Consider the following 22,137-nt stretch of genomic DNA (forward strand, 5'->3'; position numbering starts at 1 on the left):
TTTCCCACATTTGCTAATATAATTCTTGCATGTTTCAGATGTGGGACACTTCACCTTTACCACATATTCAGAACTAATCAGGCGATGCCACAAATTCAGGGAGTTCAGCTTTCAATAAAAGTCCTGTATTTTCAAAACTAACACCCAACTCTCGTCTTAATGACTTAATTACATCACCTTCTAGGTCTTTCCCCCTCTTCATTGGCCCTGTGATTTTAAAGGGTCGAGCACCCAACTGCAGCTCTGCCAGGGCACCATCACCATCCATCTTACAGTTACCCTCTGTATAAATAATTGAGGCACCCAATCGTGCATACCTCAACTTATGCCACAGGTGACATGATGCCTGCGCAACAGTCAATGATGATGCTTGTAAACAAAGGGGCAGGGTCATTTTTGACTTAGCAAATTGAATAAAGTCCTCATAGAGCTCCTTGTGTAGGCTTTCGCGGTGTGGTGAGGATTCAGCAGACCGGTTTTCGGAGTTACTACCGCGTAGATTCATCTCTGCAGACGACAATTTCGCCGGTATTGCAGAAGGCTTCTTGCACCGGCCTCCGACGGGGTGTTTAAGAGACGGGCGATACCACGGATCTCCACTTCATTGACCTGAAGAAGCCTGCTGTAATGCCGGTGAAACTGTCGTCTGCAGAGATGAATCTACGCGGTAGTAACTCCGAAAACCTGTCAGCTGAATCCTCATAGAGCTTATGGGTCAAATTTTGAGTTTTAAATAAAATGCCCAAATAAAATAAGTCCAACTGCTCAAGGGAGTGAGAGGGAGAGTTGTAAGCCAACAGAACACATTGATTGTTATTTTCCCTGCAGTCCATCTATACCCGGTCCTTGAAATCACCAATTCCAAGAATTGGGTCCACAGGCTTCAAATTTCCTAGATCAGTGGCCATAAGGAGTTGGTTTCTCACACCAGACAAAGGTGGTTTGCGCCAATAGCACTCAACTTCAGTTGGGGAAGGCTCTAAGCTCTTGTTGTGGAGCCACACTAGGAAAGCCAAGGAAGGCATGCTTGCATCCCCCTTAAAACATGAAGTGGTAAACATTGCATCATTAGTCATCTTCCAGAAAAATAATTCACATTTTATTTTTTACAAATTATTGTTTTACATATTACCATCGATTCTACTTGCATATTTCGTCTATAAAAACGTCGGTATACGTCTAAACTTTGATGAAATTACAATAAATTTAAGAGTTACTTGAAACCATTACAAATAAACATCATAACATAAAGGTACTTATAAAGCCATTAACTGTGGTCACAGCTACTAATAAAGATATGCATGAATTAGTTAATAAATAGTACTAATGAATCATTACGCCGATGCATTATAATTACCCGACGACGCTGTGCAATCGTGACAGACAATGCTCAAAATCGTCTTCATTATAATTTTTGGCCGTAACTTTACGTTCCAGAAAAACACTTCACCCGGCATAAATTATTAGATCTTTGTAATGGCACACGTAAAGTCGCCCTCTCAATGTATTCTTTTCTCATAGATCTGAAATAGAAATTCATAATGTAAACATTGCGAAAAGGTCACATGTATTTTCACAACTTTGCTAATAATGACGACCTAGTGCAACAGAATTCACATGAAAACAATTTATATATTCATTTATCCTGTAAATAACATAAAATACTTACCGCAAAGCCTTTACATTTCGTATTTCAGCTGATGTTTACTTGTCACAGCTCATTAAGTACTCCATCATTATGGGAGAATCGACTTCGGGCAGATTTCCGGACTACGCACGAATATATCCAGCTTTCATGCCGATAATTCTCTTAAGTGTAAAATAAAAACAGATAGCGTACTTCTTTAAACTTGTACTTCAGCGCAGGAGATGTATATCTCAAGGTAAATCCACTTTCCAGCGTCTCGAACTGATAAACACTTTGTTATGCCTGGTTACCATGCCACGGAACGGCATATATGACGTCACGCGTCATTAATGCCGTAAAACGATTTCATTATTTTCAGGGCGCTATTGTTCAGTTAATATGCGTCACTCAGGTTAAAGAGAAGTGTACTTTTTAAAGATTTTTGTTGTTCTATACGATGCATGAGTTAAATTGCCTGTACAAAATCCTTGCAAGTTCTCCATTGCTGAATGTCAATGAGATAGATGAGGAGGATGGAGAAATGTTGGACATGAGGGTGGACACCAGTATTAGTAGGCCATCAATTGAGGAGGTGGAGGAGTCGTTAAAACGGCAGCGGAATGGGAGAGCTCCAGGGGAAGATCAAATTGTACCGGAGTTAATCAAGTATGGAGGAAAAACATTAACAAAGAACCTACATAGACTGATATGTGAAATATGGGAGAAAGAAGAGATGCCTGAGAAATGGAAGATTGGTTTAATTTGCCCTATATTCAAGAAGGGAGATAAATTGCAATGCAGCAACTATAGGGGAATCACATTACTAAATGTCACTTATAAGATACTTTTTTGTATACTGCAGAGGAGACTTATCACGTATGCTGAAGTAATCCTTGGTGAATACCAATGTGGCTTCTGGCCGGGAAGAGGAACAACCGACCAAATCTTTGTAATGAGACATGCATGCATGGAGAAATGTTATGAGTACAACATTGACCTACATTACATTGATTTCCAGCAAGATTTTGATAGTGTCAATAGAAGAAAAATGTTGAAGGCATTTGAGGGATTTGGAATACCAAAAAAAATAATTAAGTTGGTAAATATGACTATGGAAGGATCTCAAGCTATATCGGCCTATATCGGGGGCAAGACTAGTGAAGCCTTTAAGATAACAACTGGAGTAAGACAAGGAGATTCTCTATCAGCAGTACTATTAAATCTGTATCTACGTGAAGCCATGAAAGAACTGGGGTTAGAGGGGACAATTGCGCATAAATCTGCTCAGGCATGTGCCTATGCCGACGACAAAGTTCTAATGGCACGGAATACGGATTCTCTGAAAGAAATATTCAAAATATGAGAACAGAAGAGTAAGAATATAGGGCTCAGAATCAATGAGAGAAAAACGAAATACACGAAAATGTCGACCACGGAAGACAGAAGATGGACTCAAAACGTTACATTTGGGCAGTACAACTTTGAAAATGTAAAATATTTCAGCTACCTCGGTACTAATTTAAACTGTAAGAACTCAATGACAGAAGAGATCAGCAAGAGGATGATGGCTGGAAATAGGGCTTACTTTGCTAATATTAAGCTCCTGAAGTCAACTCTTCTATCTAAGGAGATGAAATTCAAGATCTATAAGACACTTATCAGACCGGTCGTGACATATGGAGCAGAAACGTGGAGCATCTCCGCTGGAAACGAGCAAGCTCTGCGGATATTTGAACGGAAGATTTTGCGAAAGATATATGGTCCCGTGACAGATGGGGTAACTTGGAGGATAAGAACAAACAAGGAAATAGAAAATATTATCTGAGGCGAAGACATAGTGAGATTTGTGAAGTCCCAACGGCTAGCTTGGCTAGGTCATGTAAAAAGAATGAGTGAAGAAAGGATGCCTAAGAAGATTCTACATGGAAATATGGATGGAAAGAGAAAAAGAGGAAGACCGAGGAAAAGATGGATGCAGGATGTGGAAGAAGACATAAAGGCTATGAGGATTGTAAGATGGTAGGAGAAAGTGCAGAACAGGAGAGAATGGACAGGCGTCTTGACGGAGGCCAAGGCCCATACCGGGCTGTGGTGCCGAGGAAGTAGTAAGTAGAGACGGCAAAATAGCCCCTGTTCTAACGAAAATAGAACATGGGCTATTTTGCCGTCTCGCGTCCACGCATTCTCGCATGTGTTCTAGCAATTCACCGCTTTACACGACGCAATTTTGATTGCGCCTTCGCACGTACGTCAGATTGCGCAATTCCGTGTGCCGTGTTAAGTCTTTGAAATAGGCATCTTCACTACCCTCATTTGAAATGCATGAACATGCACATATATCAATGGTTAAGTGCTGCAATGCCTTCCTGACAGCATACCCACAAACGTAATTGAGACCCGAATATTCCTCGGCAGTGATTAATATTGGTTTGCTCATAATTTCCAGGAGGTCGAACTGATTGAGTATGAGCTCATCATCTTCCAACGCTTCAAATTAAAAATAAATAACTTACCTTCGACTACAGCTAATATGATAGGTTAAAAAATGAATCTTCTAACGTCATCTCCTGCAAAAACAGGGTTTAGAGGAAGAAAATTAACTTCAAACGAGTCATGTTGAGTATCTTATTCACCACGAGTCCACTGTCGTAGAATGATAAACAAATAATAAACAGGCCTCCTCCGCGTTGTTGCCAAATATCATCCCTCCGGCCTGTTTAAAGACGGCCGTGGTTTGGTGGTAATTATTTTGCTGTATCTATTTTTCGTTATGGTGGAGCTAGTTATTGTAAACAATTTTATAACCAAATTATTCATGCTATAGTAGCTATCGCGTATTGTATATGATATGTATTTCAAGGGCGGACGCAGGATTTTTCTCGGTGGGGGGGGGGGCACAAGGATCTTACATACAAACGATCTAATAGGAGGGAACACTCAAAATTAAAAATTGGTTTTTGTTATTTAAAACCAAAAAGATATGAATGAAAAACACACACGCCAAATTTTAGGGCTCAAATTCCATTTTTAACCGAGATAAGTAGCTTTGAAAGTCCGCTAGGAGCTTCGGCCACGCCCACGGCGCGAAACGTATTTCTATTGGCTGACGCCGCGTGACGTGTGAACCTCATGAATGTCGCGAGAGTAATGCTTGAAGAAGCCGTAAACACACTGCGTTCGTGGAAATAGTAGCCAAAAGTTTATCGTCATGGCGAAACACAATGTTAATTTTGTTCTAGCAGATACCAGAAGTGTACTGACATTATTAACAGGGACTGTGGACAATTTTTTGTCTAAAAAACAATCATTTCTTTGAAATGAAACTTCTTAAGATGAAATGTTTACACTTTTCAAAGAGACAGTAATGGACGTGGATGTTTTAACTTGTGGGCATACCATCATAAAATCCTTTACTTATTACTAGTTTTTAGTTTCCGGATGTAAATTGTGAAATAAATGAACAAATGTGCTATAGTTAAAGCTGTTTTCTTGCCCTCTGAAGGGAGGAATTTCGGGGTTCTCTCCGTTTCTTTTAGGATTAGCATTCAAATTTCGTTGGAATAGCATTTTTTTCAAAGCAGAGGTCTCGCTTTGGTCCACCTATTTTCCTGATAAATGTTCAAGTCAGTTACGTACTATGAAAAATGGTAAAGAATTTTCATCAAAATGAAAGAGTAACTCAGAGATGGGGATTTTTACATGAAATAATCCGTAAGTTCACTTATATTTACATCAGAGTTACACGTACAGTCACTTTCAAAAGTTTTAGCACAAAGTTTGTGGCACCACTTCTGCTTCTCAAGGAAATTTACTATCCTATAATCCTTTCGTAGTTATCTGCTGCACTCCGCTGACATTCCGCTTGTGATTATATATCTACATGCACACAAAGGGACAAATTATTTTATACTGCAAATTTATCATTCCGCTTCTATTTATTTAGGGTGTAATGATTATTTCGTGAGCATTTACTGCATACTTGCACCGGTTTTTACCCTTAGTGGTTAAAGTAACTATTATATAATTTTTGCCATGTAACGGGTCGCCGCGGCGGTGGCCTAGTGAGCAACGCTTTGAGCTCTGGTAGTGAAGATTGAGGGGTCGGGACTGTCTCTCATAATTCTTTCAGCTCCTTTTCCTACTTATTAACAGGTTTCTTATAATCGTAACTTCGCTGTATTTGATATTATGCTTTTATTGTTGCCGATGCGAAATTTTAAAATTAAGAGAAAAATGGTGGATAAAATCCTGTCGTTAGCATTAACGTACAGTTTGAAGTCTGGCGAAAGGAGTCTCACATAATTTATTATTTGTCAATTATTTTTTTCCGATTAATGATAGTTCAAACTAATTGCTAGTATTTATTCAGTAAGTATTTGCCTCCGGTTTCTCTGTTTTGTTGTAAGATTTGCAAAGTTATCCGCGTTTATTATTAACTATTTGTTCTTCTATTTATAGATATGGCGGCACCGGGAGTCAAATGTGCTTATTTCTCTTTATTGTGATTAATTCGATATCGTAGTGTTCCTGGAGTACAAATTTGAGATTATCATGTATTAGTTTGTACTATTTGATACATCACCAGGTTAGCGTCGAAGTCCTTTTCCGTTGCAAAGGTTGGCTTTTAATGCGCAAGATAGAAACAAAGAGTGAACACCAGGGCAAATATGCAGTAAATGCACACGAAATAATCATTATATCCAACATAAATTGAAGCAGAATTATTATTATTAGTATTTGCAATTAAAAAGGAAAATTTTCCGTTAAGTGCGTATATATTTAAGCACATACGAATTTTTTGCGATGTGTGGTCAAAGACAACATAAGGAGCAATGGAAACTAAATCTCTTTGAGAAGCAGAAGAGATTTATATTAATAATGGCCCTCACACATTCTATAACAGCCTATTTATGAAGGAATATGCAGTCTCCATGCAGCGTCGCACCACCGCCTTCCCCGGTATGGGTCGTTTGGAACCACAAAAAATACTTTTCTAGCGTTTAACGAGAGGTAAATTCACATCTCGGCACACAATAATATACATAAGATTTCCTACCACTCATTTAAAATTCTCCGTTTTATCTAGTATTTACTTATACTCGAAATAACGTACGAGACAATGCACTCCTTATGCAAGCAATGCAGATATCATGAGGTTCACACGTCATCAACATGGCGTCGCCCGAGAAATACGTTTTTGGCGCGGAATTCAAGTTGAAACTTTAAACTGCTCTGGGGGCGAAATTATTCTGCGCTCAATGGTAAAATTTGGTGAGAGCCTTTCTTACACCCATTGCTTTATAAACCAGACAAAATATTTGGTGGTGTAATCCCTTCTATTATACTTGAGGTTAAAAAAAGATATAACAAGTATCATACGAAATGTTCTCTTTATTTTAATATTAAAGTTATTAATATGAAATTGAATTATTGTGGTTCCGTAATACACTAAACAAAACTAACTTATTGATAACCGTATTAAAAATTTTTGTCCATTTTTTAAGCGTCTGGGGTGACACGTGCCCCCTCCCCCTAAATCCACCCGTGTTGTATTTTATCAATGGCTACGATTTCCTTTTTATAAAGAGTGTTATGTGTTTCATATAATTAGTTTAAAATCAGTTTCTTGATGTGAAATTATTTTATTTTACATCAGTTTCTTGATGTGAAATAATTTTATTTTAGCTATGGTTTGGAGATGGTATGCATATATAATGTTACATCATTAGTTGTTCGGGGCGTTAAATTTTTAATCATGTTTCTAACAGAAGGTAATGAGTGGTGAAATACTTTAAATAATGTATCCATAATTATTGTAAAGGAGGATCAAAAAATGTATGTTGCTGCTAAGGAATAAGAATTTCTCTATTTATTGATTGTATGATAATTCTGATTAATGCGCTAATCCAATTACACAATATTATTTTACTTTTGACACATTTTTGTATTTATTAAACCGTTTTTTATTATTGCTAATAAATTTTAGTGCTAACGTATTCAATTCCCTTAAATTGAAATTATTTCCTTCAAATTAGTTTTTTTTCATTTCGGTCTTTCGATATTCGTGGTTAGAGAGATCAGTAGTTTCATTAACTTTCATCGTTTCTCTCTGTTTACGTGTATCCGTCCGTTTTCCACTCGCGGGATGCGTCATTTTTTCGCCGCAGGGAGGCGCCTCCGTCGCTTTGGTGGCTGCCCTCTGCGCCGCCGCGACTCAACCCCCTTTCCCCCCCCTCCCCCCATCCCCAAGCCCCCCCCCCCGCCCCCCTCCAGCCAGCATGCGACAACAACCGCGGTATTATCGCCCCACTTCCTTCCACTTTTCTCGCAGTCAGTCCTTCCTCGGTCGCTGTACGTGCGTGGTCATTCTCCTGGGTGGCTCACCCATTTGACGACACCTGACTGCATTACACCAGCACGCTCCTCGGTCTACAAGTCCCCTTGAGTGAAGTGGGGGAAAATACCCTTTTCTCGTGGGACGGAGGAAATAATAATATACGTCTCTTCTCTGCTCATAATCATTCTTTCGCCACTTAGTTTTCCGTGTCAGCAGACCGAAGCAACTCGTGCAAACGAGTCTCAGCGTAAAGGTCTGGAGTGAATAGGAAGAAATTGGAAGAAAAAACGCCATTTGAAGGAAACATCCCCGAAGAAAATAGTATCTGGTGAGAAGTATTCTTTCGCTGGTTATTCCTGGTCCTCTGCATCACCTAGACCGAATAAGTTCGTGAGCGTGTGAACGTCGGGTGTGCAGATAAAGGCATCGAACCCGGCCCCTCGCCCCCCCCAACAGGTGAACGCGCGTACGGAACTCGTACGCACGTGTCCTTTCAGTTCAGTCCCTGCGCGCGTCTTTTGTTTATTCAGCGGAACTCTCTGTATCCATGTGTGTGCTGCTCATTTTTTTTTCTGGCAGGTAAAAATCCCGGTCCGAAAGTCGGACGAAAGTGTCCAAGTAGTGTCGTGCGAGCGTGTTTGTTTCTGCAGTGGCCTCGTGTACCCAAGGGGAGGAATCCCGCCTCTAATCTACTCCCTTCATCCCCCTCCGTGTGACCCATTCTTACGATCCGTTTCACCCCCACCCTGCAACCAACCCCCTCTTCCGTTTGGATTGGGAGCGTGGGCAGGAAAGAAAGAAAGAGTCCTGGAAAGTGTGGTGGTGCCGTGGGGCACTGTTTTCGCTGCATCCTCCTATCGATTGCGACATGACCCCAGAATGAGGAGGTCTGCGCTCGCCCAACTCCCGGCCAGGAGCCCTCGTCCTCGCCGAGAGCGGACCTGCGGTGGCCGGGCGCCCGCCTCCACTGCCATGAGATCTGCCCCGCTCCTGGCGTTGCTGATGTGCTGCCTGGCGGCCGCCTCCTCTGCTTCCTCGGCGTCTTCCCCAAGGTGGACGGCCACGGATGACTTCCAAGACGGTGCGCATTCCCACACTCTTTTGTTTACGCCTCGTTCCGCTTTCCATATTGTTGTCATTGTCGGGTTTCGGCTTCGGAGGACTTGATTTCGCAATTTGTCATTTTTGTTGTTTGATGTAATCGTCTGGAATCTCTCCATTTTCACCGATCATTGTTGTTAATTGTTATCATTTCCGTCTTACGACTCCATTTGCACGCGTCATTGAAATAGGTAAATAGCTGGTGCGATACAATTTTAGCCGGCTGTTACGTAACATTATGATTATCGCTGTCAACGCGTTGAACATCAGGGCCAGTCCTTTTTGACGTACGTGTTTCTTTTGTTTCCCAATTGGACATCTGACGAACGGTTTATGATCTTTTTATGATCTTTCCGCGAGGCATCCGAAATGAAATTCTACCTTCCATATGCTGCAACCAACTTTTTGATGTAATCTTGCTGTCCGGCCAAATATTTTGTCTGTTTAAACTAATTATGCAAAGACATTTTTTCGCGTCTGAAAGTGAATTTTTCATGGGATTTGATGTCACTGCCATTTAAACCTTAAAGAAATCTTGTAAAAAATCGTTGATACCTAGGGATTTTAAAATTGAGTTAAAAGGGTGTTAACATGGATTTGAATGAGAAAGGAGAATCCGATTCTGATCAATTTTCCTCTTCATGATGCGTTGAAAATAGCTGTTTTGGATACCCGTACCTCCTAGCGAAATTATTGGCCGTCCCAAGAACTTAGTATAGAAAATATTGGTTAGTCCGTCGAGAATTTTTTTGACCCAGCATGTATACTAATTGTAAGTACCTATATCTGTTAAGGCCGTTTTACACGTGGCACGTACTTGCACAATCTGACGTATGTATATACGAAGGCGCAGTCAAAATTGCGTCGTGTAAAGCGGTGAATTGCTGGAACACATACGAGAATGCATGGACGTGAGATGGCAAAATTTCCCCTGTTCTAATCTCATTCATGCATTCGCGCAATTCCACGCTATTTTAGAATTTTGGAGTTCTAACCTGCGCAATTCCGTGTCCCGTGTAAAACGGCCTTTCTAGCAAAAACCTTTTCATGTGCTCAAATCGAAATCTAAATTTCACTGTCGAAATACTAATTATTAATATTATCAATGGGTATTTGGTAAATGTGCTGCAGTTGATTTCGGAGAATAATGAGCCATTTTTCAGCTAAAATTTAGATTTTCAGGTGAAGGTTAATTCGGTTAAAGTAGTTAGGAAGGTCATTTAATTATCCATCTAATAAGTCTATTCATCTCGAGTAAAAGTGCTTTTGTTAAACAAAAGTTAAAACCGAGGCACCTCACCCAATGCTTAGCATATGGTCCATTAAGAACGGACCTTCATGAGCCCTGGAGGAAAGTTGTGACTAATGTATGTATAGACAAGTTGTTACGAAATAACCTTGTATCAATAATTCAGTGACGGATACAGATGGGGGGCGCGCGTCCCCCCCTTGCGGGGCCACCCGTATTGCCAAATATTGCAGAACTACAGTTGTAACTTTTTTATATTATGAGATGGCATTGTCTTGTATATGCCTACAATCACTTTAATTAAAAATTTCTGAAGCTCTGCATGTGACTTGATTATTTTTTATTACGATGAAAGTGAAGATAACTCAAGATATCGTTTCCAGCCCCCCCTTGAATTTTCTCTGTATCCGCTACTGTAATATTTTCAGTATGAAGTACTGAGTAGGTGTTACTTAATACTCCTAACGGTATCTACATCCTTCGACGAATCCTTTTAATCGTGATTTTATTTACTTAGGTAGGGTACTGGCAGTAATCCCGAGTAATCTGTTCTACATACTTAAGCATTGAAGCATCTGGCAATTCATCTGATGATACGAGTACCGATTCCTCTGTAGCGGTAACACATACTTGGGCGCATTCCTTAATTTCGTCAACTTCAACCTGTAAATGTAAGATTTCACTTTTTCCCGGCGTATGATGGCGGTGAATTCTTCTCGGGTTTCCATCCGGGTGAGCTCCATCTCCATCGCTGCCGACGTTTCGATAGAATCCTTTTCTATCGTCATCGGCCCTGATGACGATAGAAAAGGATTCTATCGAAACGTCGGCAGCGATGGAGATGGAGCTCACCCGGATGGAAACCCGAGAAGAATTCACCGCCTTCAACCTGTAAACTTAGCTTGTGTGGCACACATGGCAGCGTGGTGGAATGTGGAAGTAATGGAGACTAATTGTAATGGAGGCCTTTGTCCGTCCCGTGGAAGCTTGGTTTATGGCGAAACTTTTGTCGTGTTTTTTATTTGTTTTCAAAAGTGTCCGCATCCGTTGAGTGCAGAGTACGATCCTATTATTGTCAATATTTGCTATTTAGGAAAGTCGTTCAATGAGTCCTTAGAATGTATTATATATTACTTACGTAATGTCAAAAATTATTTTTCCCGGGAAGGAAAACTCATAGCATGTCAATGGTTAGAATTTCAGCTGTATCCGTCGCGTAGTTTCATTATTGTTATACACCACTTTCATTTGTTTGTAAAAATTGATAAAATTGATTTACGAGCGGTGATCATTCACTTGTTATTTTAAAGATTATCACCGAAAGAAATCGAAGTTGAGTTCTATAAAGTTCGTGGCAAATCTGCACCTTTGTTGTCTACTATTAATTTTATCGGGTTTGAATGAGTTTGAACGTGGCCGTATATCCACAAAAAGGGAACGATCCCCGTGAAGTGTCCACGATGTGGTTTGTAGTGATGGATTCGAAGTATGAGGTATAGTTGAGGACTTAATGATTTCGCAAAGGCATAGTCGCGTGAATTTTGCACGAAAAATTGGGTGAGGAAAAACTATCGGGTGAAAGACCGCTGCCGCGTTTCTTCACAGTGGAGAATAAAAGCAATCGTGTGGTCAACTCTGAAACTGCTTTGACGCCATTCCGTCGCAATCTTGGGGATTTTTCTGCGTCGATACATAACGTTTGATAAGTCATGGATTCAGTTCTGTACTCCAGTGACAAAAGAGCAGTCAAAAAAGTGGACTTTAGAAGGGAAGCGGTCTTCAAAGATGGCGGAGACGGTGAAATTGGCAGGCAAGATTGTGGCTAATCTGTCTTTTTGGATGAACGAGGAGTAACTTACATCGATTACTTTAAAAAGAGGAGAAACGGGTACAAGGAGAGTATTAAGAATCGCTATTGGACCGGTTGATCGAAGGAATCAGGGAAAAATGTTCTCATTTGAAACGGAAAAATATCTTCTTTCATCAAGACATTGCACGGGCTCACACTTGTGCAGTTGCGATAACGAAAATTGTGGAATGAAAGGCCCAATTATAACAACATACACACCACATTCACCTCACCTCTACCCCTCCCCCCACCCTTCCTTCTTTCCCCCTCCACGGTGACTTTTTCTTATTTCCCAAGTTGAATTAAGAGCTTGGCGGACAAAGGTTTACGTCTGACGAGGAGGCCATCGCCCAAACGAATGCCTATTTTGAGGAACATCCGTATTTTGGACGTCATTATTATTTTGGAGAAACGCTTGGAAAATTTTATGAAATTTAGAGGAGATTATGCTGAAAAATAAAAAAATCACCAAATTTCATTTGTTTATCTACCTTTTCTAAAGACTTGTTGCGCGTCCCTCGCAATATTAACAATCGTGAGGAATAGTAATGAAAAATTATGAATTTGATACATTTCATTGCATTAAATATGAATTTGTGTGAAGAGCCATAATTTTTAGTTAATTTCTCCGTGAAATATGGGTCGTTGTGCTCGTCTGCGACGCAAATGGCGCCTTTTTTAAGTTCATTTAAATGCGTGTTGAGCTTGACAACACATTTAGTGGCAGAGTCCTCTAGATTTCACTATAAATACTAATCCATCTCCAAGTCGAGTCGACGAATACGCTTCCACTATGGTGAAGGCGTGTCCGCCATTGTTAGGCTCAACCCTAGGATCTTATGGGGAAATGGGCAGATATCATTTTTTTATGGTTTATTAAACGTGTGAAGGTCCTCGGGCATACAAGATTGAGTTGAGTTTTATTCCGGAGCCAGTAAGAATCAAACTGCAAACATTTGAAACGTGGCTGCAATTGGAATGTCGGAAATGAAATGGAAAGCCTGAAATTAATTTATGGAGTCATTTGAAATGTTTTCTGCAAATAATTGTCAATTACTCGTAGTTCTCAATTGGAAATTTTCAAATAAACAAACTCCACACCTGTCGCCACCTATGCTTACACGCTGCTCGCCATGTGCACAACAATGGCGACTCTATCTCATAGTAATTATGACGCAGTCTAGAGGACATTGTTTCTATTGGTCGACTGGAGAATCCTCTATTGTTGTATTTGCGTTAGAAATGGCCAAGAACGCGCGCACTTGGCCAAACCGAACGGCTGAATTGATCGTTATCTAGGAAGATTAGCTTCGGCGCGTACCATGCGGGCGTTCAGTTCAGTAGTGTTCAAACCCACCCCACCACCGAAGTACCCACCCCTCTCTCCTCTGCGACGTATCGCTTTTCGTCTTTTTTTCTCCGAAGATAAACCCGATGGTAGGAGGGGGGGGGGGGGGGGGTGGAGGGCAAGAGCAGGTGGCTTGGGCAGGTTCAACAATGGGTTCGTTGGCACTGCGCGCTCGTGACGTCATACCGTTGATTGGAGAGAAGAAGCGAAGTGAGAGAGAAAACAAGCTCATTTCTTCAATTCCAATATTTATGCATTCATTCAATTGATTAATTATTAGTATAAGCGCAGTCTCCACGATGTAAAGGCCAAACCTTTCCCTATTTTATTTATTAGATGGTCTCGGCATAGCATAGGAAATTCTCCTCCCATGCCATGTGCGTACCCAGCGAGGGGCAGGAGGGGGCAGCTGCCCCCCCTAGAGGCAAAAGTCGCAATTGTCTTTAAGGAAAATAATAATATTTTTTCAAGCAAATACATTTTCAAAATATCATAGGGCTGTTACAGTTTCCTTAAAATGTTGATTTCATTCACATTTCCCATGATTAAATCTTACCTACAACTTGAATGACCATAGCTTGCCCCCCCTAGTTTTGATCCTGGATACGCCCTTGTCTCATGGTATTCTTATGGCGCAATTCAGTTAAGTTTAACGGTAATGTTGTGTCGCACGCCTTGTTCTATGTCCCAATTCTATTTTATTCCAAATAATAATTCACCAGAAAAAAACGATAGCATTATTCAAGACGGAATTCTGTTTCTAAAAAACGGTCAAAAGGTTTTGTCGCTTCCCACTGTAACCTTACGGTAGATTTCGAGGAACGTGAACAATTACAGTGAAACCTGTCTTAAGCGGAATCTCTCGGGCCCTTCACTTTTTTTCCGGATAAGACAGTATTCCGCTTAACTCAGGGTCTGACAATTCAAAAAAGACCGCGAAAGTCATATCACGTCTATTTCATGCGTTGCCTAAAAGGTTGGTTTGACTCGAATTCTACACGTAGACGAAATTATAATGAAATAATTAAAGAACAGCATCGCATTATTTTTAAATAGTTTATTTGAAGTTATCAGCCATTTTTGTCTGTCTTTTATTTTTTTTCCTGTAAAACACAATTTTCTACGTTGCCAATGGCCCCATGTAAGATGTTATACAAATCAGTGTTGCCTTTGGTGAGACTGCATTCTTCAAATTCTTTTAATGAGACCAACACTTATCTTTACGATTTTTTAATTTATTCACATATTAAGGACACTTCTTCGTAGTAGTCACAGCTTTCGTCTTCTTTATTATTGGCTGTTAAGGAACCATCTTCATCGCTCGTGAGAAGATCGTTGTCGAAATCCACAAATCTCTCAGCATTCATGTCAATGCCTATTGCTTGCTGCAATTCGCTTAGATCCACCATTGGCTCTAAAATAGCAAAGGTCATATACCTATATAATCCTGTAAAATCGTAACTATGCATTTACATACGTATACGTATTAGGATGTAAATTATTTTCCTTACCATCCTCGGGGATCAGTTCTGGCAGAATTCCAGCTTCGGCGAAACAGTTGATGTTTTAATATTTTTCACTGCCAAATTAATCCAATTAAAAACATTTTAGGATTTTATTTCCTTACGGTAAAAATTTCCCATGGAATTTTTTTTTGCAATTCCGCTTAACCAAGAAACTCGTGCCCGGGAATCGATTCCGTTTCCGCGTTTGACAGTTTCCGTATAACAGAAGGCACCAATGCACGTAAAACCCTATTGTGACCGCCAGGACCATCAAAATTTTCCGGATAAGACAGGTTTCTGCTTAACTCAGGTTCCGCTAAAGGCAGGTTTCACTGTATATACTTTCGGTCGGCTTGTCGAATGGGCCTTTTACCTTTCATTAATGGCGTAAATGCATTGTAGTATCTTTGGGGAAAAAGCATAGTTCACGTAATTAGCATGTAAAGAAAACATTTCAGTGGAAGTGTTTATTATAACGGCGTGCTAATGTATTATTGCACAAAATAACATGAAACGCATTTTCAACCATCAGTAACAATTTTAAGTATCACCTTGAGGACCGAAACAGAAACAGGTCTACAAAATTCAAACAGATGACAATCGAAATTTAGGTCGTCCGGCGTGTACATATCATAGATCTTTTATACAGATCTATGGTACATATCGGAGGCTCCATTGTTGGTCAATGGCGTGGTGGCAAGTATTTAGTAGCTTTAAGGAGAACTGGTGAAATGATAATAAGGAGTAAAAAAAACTGCATTCGCATACCGTGGAAAATAATGAACGCACGTAAAACCTAAAAAAAAAGCTCGCACTGGCGCAAAATACCACGATCATTTTTACAGCGAAAGCTCCAGCGACCGTTCAAATGATGGCGGAAAAAATAATCATTTCGCGCGATCACCTTTCACGATGGTTCCAAGAATGGAAATCGATCGATCGATCCTCTCAATTTTGATGGGGCTTTTATACCCAATATCCATCCAGCCTCCGGTGAGTATATATACCACCTCTTCGGCGGCGGTGATTTTTTCGCAAGTGCGAAAATCAGGGAAAATTGACGATTTAAGTGTATAGGGACCAGTGTTACCTTTCCAGTGTTAGTGAAGGAGAATTAGAAAGACAGGCTTCTAGTGAGCATGTGCAAAAGCACTCTAAAGTTAACAAGACTACATACTAACGGCGACTGAAGCCGTGAAACGGCCCTGAGTGGCCCCAAAATGACATTTCAAATATTTTTATGACACTTCTTTTTTGATTTTTACACAATTTTATCATTTTTTTGTTGCATACAATGCATTTTGTTCATTTTATTATTTTTTTTTGTACATTTTATCAAGTTTTTATTATTTTTTTTTGCTTGATTTTGAACAATTTTATATATTTTTTTTTGTTTTAAGTATATTTTCTTATTTTTTCAACAACAATACAATACTACTAATTATTTTGAAAGAAAGGACATAGGAAAGAATTCGGTATTAGCGAAATAATATTTCTTTTGGAAGTCTGTAGCTTTTGAAGCGTTTAAAATGTACTGGGTAATCCCATAGAGTTTTTGTGAGCGGGTTGCGTGAAAGGGAGTTCTGAAGTCGCACAGCTTGTGACTTGATGAACTCGTGTATCTTGGGTACCTTGTGAGCGCGTCTTATTTCGGTAATTGGTATGAGTCTACGTTGGTTTGTGATGTAGCGCAGAGTTCGATTTTGGAATGTTTCTAAGCGTTTGATATTCGTAAGGGAAGTGCTGCCGAACACTTCGCACCCGTAAAGCAGCCGAGGTCGAATGTAGGATTTGTACAGCGTCACCTTGTCCTTTCTAGCGATCGCAGATCGCGAATTTAGAAAGCAACTAAGAGCTATCCTAGTTGCTGTTGCTGATTTCAAGGCTTGCTTTACGTGCGCGGACCAGAGTAATTTGGAATCGAAATGTAACCCTAAGAATTTGTGTTTTGAAACCATTGGTACTTTGCAGGAATTAAAGGTAAGGGAATTGGAAATAGGTTTTTTTCGTCGTTGAAAGACGACAAGACTGCTTTTGGCAGCGTTGATTGTCATCTTCGACGAAACAGTCCACTTTTCAAGAAGAGAAAGATGGGTTTGAAGTTTACGCAAAGCGTAAATGCCGCTCCAGGATTGAGCCGCTATTGCGGTATCATCGGCAAACATGAAAGTTTGAGTTTGTGGAGAAGAAGGAAGGTCATTGACATAGAGGTTGAAGATTGTTGGTGACAAAATGGCGCCCTGGGGAACGCCACAGTTTGTTTCTCTCGCTTGCGACAATTCACCGCTTTCAGCTACCTGGAATATTCTCTCGTGCAGGAAACTCTGTATGAGTTTCAAGAGATCGGGCGGAATGTTTGCCCTGCAAAGCTTAAGAATTAGGCCCTTGTGCCACACTTGATCGAAGGCCTTGGCGACATCGAGGTAAACCACTGCCGTATACATACGGCGTTGATAACCTTGGGCAACAAATTCAGCTAGTCTTAGGACTTGGTGCAAAGTTGAGATTCCTTTACGGAATCCCATTTGCTCCGGGCGGAGAACGTCATTTGTCCGTAAGTAAAGGTCGAGACGGGTTTTGATGATTTTTTCGAACATTTTTGAGATGTTCGAAAGTAAGGAAATTGGGCGGCGGTTTAGAGGAATGGAAGGGTCTTTGCCGGGTTTAGGAATGAGGACTAAGCGTGCTGCTTTCCATGCAGATGGAAAATAACTGGCGGCCATGCAGTTATTAAACAGCGCTAGGAGATGGAGAATGACAGGTCTTGGTGCATTCATCAGCTGTCTGTTCGACACCTCGTCGAGTCCAGACGCTTTTCTTGGATTGAGATACTTGATGAGTAATCTCAATTCAGTCTCAGTCGCAGGAATGAATGGAGGAGTAGGAGTATTTGCAAGTGCTGAATACTCTATTTCTGCTTCTTGGTCGTCGTCAGTCACCGACCAATCAGCTTTTAGTGTCATTGTGGCCTGAAAGGCGTCAGCTAAGATCTCTGCTTTGTCCTTAGCGTCATGGATGAACATGTCATTTTGTCGCAAAGGAACCTGAAACGGCCCTTTTTTAGTCAGGGAACGCGCCAACTTCCAAATGGAGTTGTCGTCAACAGAAAGAGAATTAATTTTGTTCATCCATAATTCCCTACGATGTCGTGCAATTTCTTGCTTCACTCGAGCGGCAAGAAAATTGTAAAGTTTTCTGTCAGTAACGTCATGTCTCCGAATCCATCGTCTACGCATTCGGTTTCGTTCCTTCATGAGTTCAAGGATATGGTCAGGGAGGATATTTGGATCGGCCGGTGGCCGGAAGTATGGAAGGGAAGCAAGGGCATGGGCGTCAAGGAGTTTTGATGTTATTAACTCGACATGCGCGTCAATTGCATCAGGGGTGGCTAAGGTTGGGATTGGAATTTGGGAAAAGGAATCGTTAGAATGATTGACAAAAAATTGCCAATTGGTTTTCACTGAAGGTGACGGAGTGAACTCTTCAGGCGAACACCAAACATGCATTTGGATCGGGAAGTGGTCGCTGGAAAGATCGTCAATTACTTTGGGAGTAGAAATTCGGTGGATATTTTTTGTCACGCAGAGATCGAGAATATCCATGTTGCCAAAGGAATCAACGTGTGTCGCCGTGAGCGGCACTTCGACATTACACGCGCCATCAGAGACGAAACTGTTAAGAATCGTCCCACGCGCGTTAGTGCGTTGACAGCCCCAATCTACATGCTTTGCATTCCAGTCGCCTGCAGCGATGATTTTTTCGTCGGCGGATAACAAGAAATAAACTTCGTCACGCTGGAGAGGTTTGGCCGCGGGTTGGTAAACAGAATACATATAAAAATCGCCCGTTGGAGTAGGAATAGAAATACCAATGGTTTCTAATGTGCTAAAGGCATGCGAAGGCAGTGCTTTATGTTTGATGGTGGATTTTACTGCGATCAACACTCCACCGCTACGGTTCGAGCGATCACGCCGATAGAGTTTGAAATTGGGAATATGAATATGTTGTGAGGGAATTAGATGCGTCTCCTGAAGGGCGATCACATCAAAAGTGCCAGAATTTATGAAATTTAGAAACTCCTGTTGGCGGCGTCGGATACCGTTGCAATTCCAACAGAATAAGTTAATACCGCCGAGTCGATTAATTGTCATTCTCGAGCAGTGCGCACATCTGCCTGAGAAGAAACAATTTCTTCTCATTGGTCGTCTTTAGAAGACTCAATTGATCACTGATGGTCAAGAAGAAGGTGAAAAGGTTGTCGGAGGAAGTATTTGCGGGTTGTTGGGTCGGGCAAGATTGAGTGTCGGCGGATGCCGGCTGGGGTACAGTGGGAGTAGGTCTTGGGCGAGGCTGGGTTAGAGGGGGGTAGCCATCTTGGTCCTTTTCGGGACTTCGTGACCAAGGGTTGAAGGTAGGAGTGGGAGCGGGTTGAAAAGCGATCCCTCGGGCTGATCCTTGGGAATTCTTTTTTTCGCGAGCCAATTTCTGCGCCTGCGCAAACTTAAAAGCTTTGCAGCCGCGGTAACTGGCTGTGTGGTCACCACAGCAATTTACACACTTAGCGGGAGTGCGGCTGTCTTTTATACATACGGCCGTCTCATGCGGTCCGGCGCACTTGACACAACGTGGCCGAATGTTGCAATAGTTTTTGCTATGCCCGAAACCCTGACACTTGTGGCACTGGAGCACGCCTTTAGACTTTTGGAATGGAGACACTTTTACTCGCATACCAAGCAAATAAAACGGTACTTCAAGATTAATGTTTTGTGACTCTCGCGTAAAAATAACGTGATAAACTGGCGTGAGGCGCCGGGGAACAGAGTTAATACCATTACTCCTGTCATTCCGAGTGGGCCGCGTTGTTGACAGCTGCACCACAGACTTCGGTTTGAAGCCCTTTTTCTCTAAGGGCCAGTTTCACCAACGAGGATAATTGAATTAACTCGGATAATATTCTCAAAAACCGAGATATTACAACAATCGTGTTTCACCAGATGCATTAACTCGGTTTTGGGCTGTTATCTCGGTTTATACTTTTACTGACGATATTCCGCAGTTCAAAGCTTATTATCCGAGTTAATCTGAGGGCAGATGGCATGGCGCGCATGCAGCTTCATCAGCTCTCGGAAAATACGAATGACAGCGATGAAGAATATCGACATTCTATTCGGAGACCACGTTCATTATGGATAAATGAGCGTGCAGATTATTTTAATATATATGGTGAAGTACATTTATTTACTCATCCCAAAATGGCATATGAAACTGCAAAGGCAGTTCTCGCTCTCATTGAAGAAGACGAATTTTACTAACAAGGGGAAGTGGAGGTTTCCAATGCCGTATATTTTATAGCATTCGGAATGGCGAACACATGTATAAACTGGTGGTGATTCTAATGAATGGGCCTTTGTTTGGCTGTAATTAATTAATTTTCATGCGGTACTTTTAACAAGCCTTATTCAATAATGATTTATAACGCTAAAATAGCGCTATAACTCATATCTCGGGCAGTTGGTGGAGTGGTACCGTCTTCGACTCTCACCCGGGGGACCAGGGTTCGATCCTTCGTCATGGCAACTTTTGCATAGATTTTTTTTTCGTCTTCGTTTTGATCATACGGCGAAAAGTATATGAATAATTTTAATTGTAGCAAGCATAGACATGAGGAAAATTTTTTATCATCATAATGGGGTACGTGATCTCCCCTCGTCAAAGAAATGTCACGTTTCTTTCTCTTAAACTTGAGCTTTCCCATGCCTTGGCTCCCCTTGAGCCAATATTTCCGACAACTCTTGCCAAAATATGTTCGTATTCATAAATGTCATAAGCCTTTCTTTGAATTTTCTTACATATATGTACAAAAACCTTTTATCTCTGTCCTCTTCCTGAATTAATACCTATGTAACAGCATCGTTATCTTCGAAATCGCAATTTTACCAATGTGGACGTAATTAATTATTGTAGCACAAAATAACCAAGAACTGTGTTTGTTTAAATGTGGGAGTCTCGGTAAATTAAAAATTTTTATTTTTAAATAACGATGCATTAAACAAAGGTGCTTACAAGTTTTTTTACCGCAATATTCTCGCATTCCTTGCTCTTGCTAAACGCGGTTCCCCTATTTGTTTTTTATTTATTTTTTACTACCCGTGCGTGGTATTTCGTAAGGCAAATTAATAAATCCTTACACGAAAACTTAATATTTGAGCTTTTTCGAACTCTCATTGTCTATATTAATACTGTTGCTGTTCATTTTATCACTCTGTACTTGATGGTACACTTACCGGCTTATTAAAGCTGATTCCATGTCATACGGTTGCTTACCGTCATTTGTTTTTCCCACGTCAGAGTTATGAAAAACGTACAAGCCAAATCATTTATTCTGATTATCTCGGTTTTTGAAAACTAGGATAAAACGTCGTTGGTGAAACACGGCCCTCACATTTCTGAGATAATGATTTTAACCGAGTTTTTGAAAACTGAGATAATAGAGAATATTATCCGTGTTGGTGAAACTGGGCCTAAGGCCTCCTTAACAGCCTCAGCTGGGGTGTTACTCAGGATGTCCCTGAAGCAATACTCGGTCAGTCGGTCATCGGCTGCCTGGTATGAGGTGAAGAATGGAAATGCCATTCCCATGGCCCTTATATACCATGCCCATCCCCTATTCTGTCGCGGAAACCATTGTCTTCTAGCCAATCAGAACACATGGCCGCTTGGAGCGATTACAGCGTCATGTTTGTCTTTTAGTGGAATGCCAGTTGCGAATGAGGAAAGCGACGTCAGAAGCGTTAGAAAAAAGGGACGACCGTGTGATTCAGAAAATGACGGCTCGAGCGATCGCCATTTCGGTCCTTGAAAAGCTATCACTCCGTTGGACGTAAAACTGATCCTGGGTTTACATTAATATGTGATGTTTAATGCATCGACCAAAAGTATTTGTAATGTCGTCTTCTTAAGTTGGTCGTGTATTTTAATAAATTTAATAATTTCACAATTATTTCTTCTCGCAGCTTTTCAGTTTTTATGAAAACCTTCTTCTTAAGGGGGTCTGAATTATCATTTTGTTTTCTCACAGTGGCGCCGACTCCATGGGGCCTGAGGGGGCCCGAGCCCCCTCA

The 22,137-nt window shown here is 40.9% G+C and overlaps 1 protein-coding gene and 1 long non-coding RNA gene across 2 annotated transcripts in view; one reads left to right on the forward strand and one right to left on the reverse strand.

Annotated features, from left to right (window-relative positions):
- Nucleotides 1–831: 831 nt before the first annotated feature.
- LOC124159892 lies at nucleotides 832–2,123 on the reverse strand. The gene is made up of 3 exons (XR_006865056.1): nucleotides 1,670–2,123; nucleotides 1,358–1,523; nucleotides 832–1,037 (listed from the first exon to the last, which is right to left on the reverse strand). It is a non-coding gene; the product is annotated as an uncharacterized LOC124159892 (long non-coding RNA).
- Nucleotides 2,124–7,931: 5,808 nt separating this feature from the next.
- LOC124159780 overlaps nucleotides 7,932–22,137 on the forward strand; it is a 777,878-nt gene continuing 763,672 nt past the window's right edge. The window contains exon 1 of the mRNA XM_046535698.1: nucleotides 7,932–9,045. Coding sequence (XP_046391654.1) covers nucleotides 8,844–9,045 — 202 coding nt within the window. The 5' untranslated portion in view covers nucleotides 7,932–8,843. The remainder of the gene's footprint in view (nucleotides 9,046–22,137) is intronic.

Source organism: Ischnura elegans, chromosome 5 (genome assembly GCF_921293095.1).
Source record: "Ischnura elegans chromosome 5, ioIscEleg1.1, whole genome shotgun sequence".
NCBI classification, from domain to species: Eukaryota; Metazoa; Arthropoda; class Insecta; order Odonata; family Coenagrionidae; genus Ischnura; species Ischnura elegans.